At 36.9% G+C, this 10,100-nt stretch overlaps 1 protein-coding gene across 1 annotated transcript in view; it reads right to left on the bottom strand.

Annotated features, from left to right (window-relative positions):
- The window catches only part of pemt (phosphatidylethanolamine N-methyltransferase), a 102,878-nt gene that overhangs the window by 55,284 nt on the left and 37,494 nt on the right, over positions 1 to 10,100 (bottom strand). Inside the window, exon 3 of the mRNA XM_015383632.1 lies at positions 7,228 to 7,343. Coding sequence (XP_015239118.1) covers positions 7,228 to 7,343 — 116 coding nt within the window. The remainder of the gene's footprint in view (positions 1 to 7,227; positions 7,344 to 10,100) is intronic.

Below are 10,100 nucleotides of genomic sequence, written 5' to 3'. Positions count from 1 at the left end.
CAATGCATCATGATACTTGAAATATTGCGATGCATCGCGATATTTTCACTGAACACTGTAAGAAAAATTAGCAGCCCTTACACACTGACAAAAAGGTCTTAGGATTTATAAAACTTAAAATAACAGTGCTGTTTACATGGCCTCAGTGGTCCTTTAAACCAGTGAAATGGAAACATTCAAATGTTTGACATTTCCCCTTTTGCAAATTACGTGCGTCAAATCAATTTCGTTTTCACCTTCTTTGTTTTTAAAGCCAAAATTCATCCAAACATCTGACTTGGAATGTGATGGAGCTGGGCAAATTTTCTCAGTCTCCATGTTTTGTTTATAAATGACTGGTCGCAGTATCCGCAGCGACATCTACTGGACTGAAAGTTGTATTCCACTTGTTTTTGGCTGATGTGTGCCAACCATTCATGTATTTTATTTATTCCTTTTTGTTAATTAAGAATCGATACTTGGCATCAAGAATCGATGCAGCAGATCACAAAAATCAAAATCGCGATGCATCGCCATGACGATTATTTTGCTAACCCGTTTTCTCAATGCTTTCTTCTCATACAAAAAAGACATTTTTACTTTTAGTAAATTGATTTAGTTAAAAAGTACACACACAGATGGACACAATATAATCCTATGTGTCCATAAACACCCCTGCTGACAGTTAAATAGACCATCAGCTCTATTCATAAACTGTTCTAACACAAGCTAAACCTTATGTGAATAATATTTGCTACATTCCCTCTAGTTTACCAGACCTTCTTTTTAGTTTTAAACAGTTACTTAACATTTGCTGCTTTGGTTCTTTTGCTCTTTGGGTTTTTTTACTGTATTCTCTAAGAAACTTTATTTTCTTAATTAAGTTTTTTTATTGATGTCTGCATATTACATGCGATTAACGAGCCACTTTATCAAAACATGTAATTGCGATTACATAACAACAATAAGGACTCTTAACTCTTAAGTACCGAGGGAAATTATTAATATAACTGCTGATTTTCATTGAAATGAATAAGTTACAGGAATGAATAGAAAAAACAGCTCACTGTGTCGATTAGTAGTTTTCTGAACACCGCCTTGGTGAGGGGTGGTATTAATAAAACAACAGATGAAGGACTCATTCGGGCACTGGCGTTCTTAAAGAGCATACCCTCCAGACATATAAAAAATAAACACAAACAACTTCAACAAAGAATCATAGGTGAGGAATGTCATCAAACAGCTGAAGGAGAAAATGAAATAATGCTGTTTCCTTATCTGGCTTCAGTTAAGCTGCTTTTACACTCAGGGACAGATTAATTTGCCACATTAAAGAAGGCATCACCTATGCTGAAGGAGATGGGGGCATTTTTTAGGGGATTAGCTGTAAACGACAGGCCAAGTGATGACACAGAGGACAGTGCATGAGATAGGGAAGGCAAAGACAGCATAGTCTCACAGATCCAAGGGCCCTCGTGAATTATGTCATCCATAGTTGCATCACAACAAAAGCTACAATGATAGTTTTCATAAATAGAAACCATTAGCTACTCACAGTCAAGATATTAGGATCTTGTCTTACTTTACACAAATTATTAAAAAGTTGCCTTCTGTTTTTTACACACCAGAGTAGACTGGCAGATATACCATCTTTCTGACTAACGAATTTTAAAAGGTTGAGTCTTTTTGACTTTAGACTAAAGTCCTGCAAATAATAATAAGTAAATGTAAAAATACTTGAACAGAAAATTAATTTAGCAAAAGCAAAATTACTTTTTAAAGTTGAAAATATCTTTAAAATAGTTTTTTTTTTTGTCCATTTACAGCAAAAATATTGTTTAATGCCCAGACTGACACTTGAGTAGTCCAGCAATATTGCATTTAAAAGCCTGTGGGCTATTTTCCTGAAGTTAATTCCGATCAGAAGTTCTGTGCTGTTCTGCGGATGTGACGTCAACCATGTTTATGTCGAATCTAGCAAACAGTCAAAGCGTTATATTCTAAATGGATTTTGTGGACCCTCAAAAGCAACCGGCATCCAGCTCAACTCAGACACCAATGGCAACTCACATGTGGCAGTATCATTCCAAAACTCCAGCATTCCTCTTTAAGTTAAAGTTAGAAAATTGTTCACAATAACTGTAGCAGTAAAATAAACTTTTGCACTTAAAAAAGAAGCAAGAGAAATCGTTCATTTTGGTAGAAACAATAGAGGTTTGTTAAAAACCCGCTTTAGAAAATGTGGTATTCAAACAATACTGCCCATAAGAACTCAGAACTCAGGTTTGTAAGCCCCATTAAGGATAACTATAATAATAACATTATCATGCAAGAAGTGTTGATAATAACCATTGTCTGAATCCTTTAATGAAAAGAAAAAAAGGGGATTCTGCCTTAACTAAAAAACCCGTAACTTTATCTGTGACCCCTCACACCCCAGCATGTACTGTCCTCCCTGCTGCTCTCTGGGAAGAGACTTTGAAGCATTGGATGCAGGTCCAGCAGATTCCTCAGCAGTTTCTTCCCCACTGCCATTAGATTGCTGAATGTGTTGTAAAATGGGTTATTTTATTGTATTTCATTATATTTTATTATTTATTAAAAAAGAAAAAAACTGAAATGTTGGAGCTGTAAATATACAGTGATGTTTATGTTACTGTTTTTATGTTGTTTTTTTTTACTGTTTTCAAGGCTGCACTTTAACAAAAAAAGAAATTGTCTGGGAGCTGTTCTCAATGAAATTTCTATTTGTTTACATTCATGCACACAAAATCTATCTAAGTCTAACTAAAAACCCTGCAGTGATGAATAGCTTTTTTACAAGAGACAAATTGTTTTTAAAACTTATCAATGCTGAAGTGCTTTTTGCTTGCCTGCACTAGTAATATTGACAACTGATGCTTTTAATGAGCTCTGAGATTAGAACACCTCCTTGCCTTCATCCTGATCTTTCTGTCTACATATGAAATAACATATTCAAGAAATAAGCTTCAGCCCCTTTGTAGTCCTGAAGAGCTTTGGGCTAAAAGACACTTTTGGTAAAATTTTTAAGAGTAATCTATTGATTGTTTTTTTTTTTCTATAATCTTGATAACTAACTAACCAAACAAATCAACACTGCCATAAAACATTACCTACTTTCTGTTATTCCTTCTTGTTTTTATTTCTTCTTTCAGGTGAAAAAAGGAGAAACATCCGGAATTAAATAGTCTATGGGAATTGAAAGAACGGGGACAAATATGTCAGAAGTATTGAAAGGAAGTGATATAAGGTGTCACTTTCCTCAAGGACAAAAAGCAATGAGTCATCCTGGAGAATGTTGGCTGTTAAATAATAATACATCACTGTTGTAAAAGCAGAAACTGTCTTTAAGCTCATATTTGATCGCCCATGTCTTAGGTAAAGCCTTGTTAATGTGGTGTTTTTTATGCTTCTGTTATTTGTACTTATTCTATCTGTATGATTAAACATTGGTATAGTGCTTTTCATAACAATTTTGAAATCCAATATTCAAATATTACTTTGAATATTGGATATCATATCTATAGACAACCACAGAGGTGATGTCTTTGGCACTTAACTGGTTTGGTCACATATTAAAGTATGTTCTAAGAGCCACAAAACAATTTGTGTAGAAGGGTTGGTACCAATTTTAGATGTGTTAAAAAGTAGACTGAAGCTGGACCTGGGCTGAGTTCTACCACCTGACCAGGCCTGTAACGGCCTAACTTATATAGAACCTTCTAAGTTAGAGGCCTCCAAGGGACTTTACACTACATTTGGTTATTCACCCATCCGGAGAGATATTCTCACGTGGATGGTGCTACATTGTAGCCACAGCTGCCCTAGGGCTTACTGACAGAGTAAGCAAGGCTGCTGTACACTGGTACAACCGACCTTTTAGCCACCATTGCTGCCAAGCTCGACCTGAGACACCATCTAGCTGCATGGATTATACCTAAAACTTAGTTTTGTGAAATCATGCTTAGTGTAAGCATTGTTATCAACTGATACACCTTCCTGTAGTAACATTGTACCAGCTGGCCTGATCTGTTATCTGTCATCGTGGCGATGTGGTTTTTCTTTTAGCAAGTGAAAGTGATGCATTGTGGGATTTTGTTATTTCACTAAAACAGTTTTGTGTATTTTTTTTTAACTACGTAAATCTAAATAGGTCAATTTTTACAATTCAGAATGATATCTACAAATATCAGTTATTGACCATAAGAGCAATATTTATATTGGAATAACATTAGTCCAAATAACATCCCTGTAGAACTAGTTCTAAAGATGTCATTAAAAGTTATTAGACTTTAGAAAGTTTAATGTAACATCCATCTAAAAATTAAAATGTTATGCCATACTAATGTCATGAGTTCTGATTTCTTGGTTAATGTGAAGTTGTCTTTACTAAGACATGTTAAACTTTGTTAACTTTGCATCAAATGTGTCATAATTTACTGAATCACACTTACTGACTGTAGTAGTAAATAAAGACTCCATCATGTTCATGACAGCTTTCAGTCATATTTATGATGGCGTAATGTCTGTCTTATGCACAGCCCTTCTAATAAAGTGCTTTCAGACATCCTCTCTGTTTTACAATGATTCCAGGAAAGCCTCTAAAACACTGGTTCAAATCTGGATTAGGCCAACCAGTAGCGAAACTTAAGTCAAAAATAAGTGGGTCAGTGGTTGCCATTTTTTACGTTTCACAATTACATTTGTCTAACTGGTTCTTTAAAGCTTTCACCACAGGGTGGCTGGACACAGATATAGGATTTACAGCTCAGTCATTCAGTAGAGGCTTAAAGTACTGCACTTCTCCTCTACATGGATAAGAGGCACATCAACAACTTTGTTTAAAGAAGATGAAGTTTGGCCTGTTTTTCAGTGTAGTCCTGTTTCTCTGACTCTGACTAACTGGATGTGCTCTCTTTCATCCTCTGACATGGGAGCTGGCTAGGAGCTTGTCTGCCTGGCTGTGTGTTTCTTGGACGGGTCCGCATGTGGAGATGGTTGACAGTTGCCATTTGTATCTCTGCTTCTGTCTCCTTGAACCCCCGTCGGCCTCGGCAGATAACCGCTCACACTGAGCCTGGTTCTGCTGGAGGTTTCATCCTGTTAAAGGGAGTTTTTCCTCTCCCTTTTCACTACAAGCATGCTTAGTTCTAGGGATTGCCTTTGAGTCAATGAGTTGATGCCATCAGCCTTGAGATGAGATGTTGTGAATTGGCGCTATATAAATTAACTGAATTGAATTAAGTCAGCTGAGGTGACTTGGACTTCTCTTTAAGATTCCCCTGGATACCTCTCTCGTAGGAAATTCCAGGCAGGTCCCACTGGAGGAGACTCAAGAGATGATCCATGATAAGATGGAGGGACTATTTCTCTTGGCTGGACCGTGAGCGCCTCAGGCTTCCTCCAGCAGAGCAGCAGGAAGTGTCTGTAGACCTAGAAATATGTCGAGACTGCTCCCCCAGCGACCCAGGCCCAGATGAAAGGGAAGACAACAAGTACGGGTACAAGTAATCTGGGTTTTGACTCTCCTAATCCATGTGCGTTTCCATCCGATGACATTCATAAAGCTGAAGGCTGTAAGCACAATGGTTCAAGCTTTCTTTCATACCCACTATAGCATCTGCTGTTGACCTTGGGAGAGAGAAAGTAATACGATCTACAATTTGCCCATTTACCAATCAGCCAGCCTTGACAGATTGATGAAGAGGATGTTCAGGGTTGTCATTAATCTTCATGTTTTGAAGAATTTTTCTCTGTTAAGTAATCTTTAGAGATTTTTTAAAAATTATAAAACAGAGCCAGTCCTCTTTATTAGCCTACTGAACTTTAAGTTATGCTCTAATGCTGTTAATTTAATTCAAATCAGTTTATTTATATAGCGCCAATTTACAACACATGTCATCTCAAGGCACTTTACAGTTCACCAGATTATACAGTCAGATTGATTAAAAGTTTTCTATCTAAGGAAAACCAGCTGATTGCATCAACTTATTGACTCAAAGGCTTCACATTAAGCATGCTTGTAGCGACAGTGGAGAGGAAAAACTCCCTTTTAACATGAAAAAACCTCCAGCAGAACCAGGCTCAGTGTGAGCGGTCATCTGCCGAGGCCGATTGGGGTTCAAGGAGACGGAAGCAGAGATACAAAAAGCAGCTTTAAAAGGCGGCCCCGTCCAGGAAACACACAGCCAGGCAGGCGAGCTCCGAGTCCGAGCCAACTCCCATGTCAGAGGATGAAGAGAGCACATCCAGCCAGTCAGTGTTACCTCAACAGATGATGGCAGAAGAGATTGCACTGTCCACATCAGACTTATACAAGATAAGCACTGCAGGACCTAATTTTTCCAATAGTTCCCTCTGTCCTTTCTTGTAGGCAGTTTCATGGTTTTTTCCTACAGTCCAGTCTGTTGTCCAGGTGAAGAGGGGTATTTATACCCATCTACCACTTCAATTTATTTTTATTTAGTTTATTCATATAGTGCCAGTTCACATGACATTTCATCTCAAGCCGCTTTGCTAAGACAATTAAACCAAACCATAAAGTCCATTTTTTAATCTAAGGAAAACCAGCTGACTGCATCCAGTCATTGACTTTGCAGGACTCGCTCTGCCTGGTTTAGCACATGGCAACAAAGATATTTGCTTACATTGTATTATTGACTCTTTAGCAATTCCTCACACCAGACATTCATGCAGTGAAGAAGTAAAACTTCTTTCCCCAGTGCCCTTGGGTAGAAGATACAGGTCTATACAAAGTAATATCACCAGAGACCACAGGGACACAGAGTGTACCCTTAGTGAGTTAGATGAATTTGTCCCTCCTCCCTTCCTGATCCAGGAACACTTATCATACCTCACAATTACAATATACAATAGTATGTCCACTGATTCTTGCACTCTCTCTCTGTGTGTTTATAATAATTGTGCCTGCACTGTAATTAGTCAATGCAAATTATGGTGTTTATTATGCTTATTTTATTGAAGCTGTTTATAAGATTTGGAGAAGGATCTCATTTATGACATTATTAGACTTGCATGGAATTAATGCTTGGAATAAAATTATGTTGTTTTTGTCTATAAAACAATGATTATGAAGGACCAACTGATGAATTGAACCTAATAAGTCCTAATAAGACAAAATGTATTGTGTTTTTCTTTTATAGCACTTAGTCTCTTAACATTGTAACCGTAGGTTATTTTTCCAGATTGTGTTTTTTTTTTTTTTACCTGTGGCTTCGGAAAACATTGAGTAGAATGATAACCAGTCCCAGACTGCAACAGGCCAGGTAGGAGCTTCCAAAGAGTTTGGTGAGTCCACGAGTACGATGCTCCCATCGAGCCACCTGTAGGGTAAAAGAGGATTAGAAAGTTAGTGGCCAGTTAGTTAATGAGCTTGAGTCTAAAACAAAATCTTTAATTTACAAATATATCCTGACTCAATTGAAAAAATAAACTGACATCAGTCGAGAGAAATAGGCAGGTTTGGGTTGGTATCTTTCCTGATAAGATTTTAAAGTTAGTGACTGGCCTGGATTTGTATTGCTTTATCAAGTCCATAGGGTCCATGAAGTCTTACATCTTGTCATATATTTATTCTCACATACACACATTTACACCTTGATCACGCTATACTACAGCCACAGCTGGCCTGGGTCGGACTGACAGAAGAAGGAAAGCTTCCGTACAATTTGTCTGCATTAATCTTTTTCGAACAGACAGCCTTTCTCCTATTAAAAGTGTTCTACAATTTTTTCAATCAAACAGTCCAACTATGTCCACATGTTCCATTCACTTCCTGTCATTTCACCAATCCCTCCTTTCCAAGTCAGATGCAGACATTCTTTCTATGCCAATTTCATCCAGCTGTCAAATGTGCTAAATACATACAAAGAAGCTTCACCTCCAGTTGTGTTCAGGAGTGCTAAATCGGATTACAGCTGGCCAGTATAACTGTTTATTATAATACCCTCCATCTCCATCTCTGTCTATTATATCACCAATAAAGCATAGAACATGTCTGTGCTGAGCTTAAGATCCCAGAACCGTTAACCATAGAAATAAGATACCAGAGAAGAGAGGGAAACATAGAACCACCAGTATTAGTAACAAGAACAGCTTCTAACCTGCACTGTAATATGTTGCTAAAGTGATTTACCTATGGGGAGGAAATGATGGTTCTCAATCTATTTCTTACACACACTAAGCTTCGGGTACAGTGTATCCTGGAGGTCTTACAAAAGTCTGATTAATTATAAGCAGATAATAGTTTAAGAGTGTTCTAAAAACAAGGATAACAACAAGAAGTACATGGTAGAAATTCTTGTCCTTTAAAGACAAATTCTAAAGTTTCAAGAATCAAAGTGAAATAAAAGTGAAACCTTGGCCAAGTGCCAGATTCACACTTTTTATTTGATTCTGAAATTCTTTTCAATTCATTTCATTAAAGAGTGTGTGAACAAAAAGAATTTGAAAGTTTGGAGGCCCTCAAGTGCCATTCGCATTATCCATCTATTCAGTAATATCCTGTAGACTTAACTGTCTGTTTAATAGAGCATAATAGAAAGAAGCTGCCCTGGATTCCTTTTGATAAGTAGCAGTTCTGATTTTAAGACCTTGACTTACTGAGACAATTTATCAAGTACTTTGCTTCTTTTTCACATTTTCCTGTGCATCAATATGATGTCCCTGGTAAGTGGTTTTCTAATACATGAGAATAATTGTAAGAACTATTATAATTATCCATTGAATTTCATTTTTTCACCTTTTCCATACATACAGTTAATGAAAACAACAACATCATACTTCTTAACCGTCATATCATCTGTCATAAACAACATTAAAAAGTTATGTAATCTTAATGACTTTGTAACTCTGTGATGACTTTAAATTAGACATTGGCTAATAAAAAGATAAGAAATTCTTTCATTATATAACAGAGGGAAATGGGTATGAGATTGAATAACAACAACAATCATAAAAAAAGCACAATATTGAATAGTATAAAATTAATGAAAGTTTAAAAGTTAAACCGAGTCTAAAAGCAGCTGGAAGGATCTAACAATCCAGTGCAGTGGTCAAAACTTTCTGCAAAGGCAACATAACGACCTTTAAACTTCATATAATGTTTGGAAATGTTGAAGAACAGAGAGCTTCATGATTCTGTTTCCATAAACTATATCTAGCAGTTGCTTATATAACAGCTAAAAGCATCCAGTGCGCAGGTTTAAAGCAAGCCGCAGCTGAACACCTATTGATCAACCCCTAAAATTTGCCCCAACATTGTTTTTGTTTTTTTTATTATGCCTAACTTTTTAATACCTTTATGTCTTTTATCCCTCAACTAAATATGTCTACTCACATCTACAGTAACTGCAGCTGAAATAATAACACAATGTCTGTATAGATATTCTAGTGTTCATCATGTAGCTACATTTATTACCACAGGATTAACAACAAACTTCAAATCAGATTTGTTTTTAAGTTTTCTATCTACGGAAAAGCGGACTGCATCAAGTCATTGACTTTGCAGGATATTATATATATATTTTCCCCTTGAATGAGCATCTTTGTGCCAGTAGATGACTCTACAGCAATCCTACACTGAGGAGGCATTTGGAGAGAGAGGAGAGGAAAAAGAAGAGACCTCCAGTAGAACAGGGTCATTGTCCAGAACATAGTTTTCATGCAGATGTTTACTGTCTCCTTTCTTTTAATTATAGAGGTTTTAATTAATTACTTTAAATGGTGTCTGGCTTGTAGGATTTATTTTACTGGATACTAATAATTGCACTGTTTCTAGGTAGATGAAAGAAGTTTGATGAATGCCTTTTTTTACACAAATTGACAGTTCTAGTTAGTAAAACCTCTATGACAGAAGTCAAAGATTAGTGGACCGGGGTCCAGATCCGGACCCACCTGCTGGCTAATACGGACCCAACCTGATTGAAAACACTTATAAATTATCGCATGTTGTCCAACGAAGTGGCTAATTTCATTTGCGGTACTTCTCCTGTTAATACGGTAAAGTCCTCTGGAGCATCCGGGACCAGGCTACACGTGATACAAATTAGCCAATGAGCTGCTGTCAGTTAGGGTTGCTA

Source organism: Cyprinodon variegatus, unplaced genomic scaffold (assembly GCF_000732505.1).
Source record: "Cyprinodon variegatus isolate N-32 unplaced genomic scaffold, C_variegatus-1.0 Scaffold290, whole genome shotgun sequence".
Classification (NCBI taxonomy): Eukaryota; Metazoa; Chordata; class Actinopteri; order Cyprinodontiformes; family Cyprinodontidae; genus Cyprinodon; species Cyprinodon variegatus.
The sequence above is the reverse complement of the archived record's forward strand: the minus strand, read 5'-3'. Positions and strand labels throughout refer to the sequence as shown.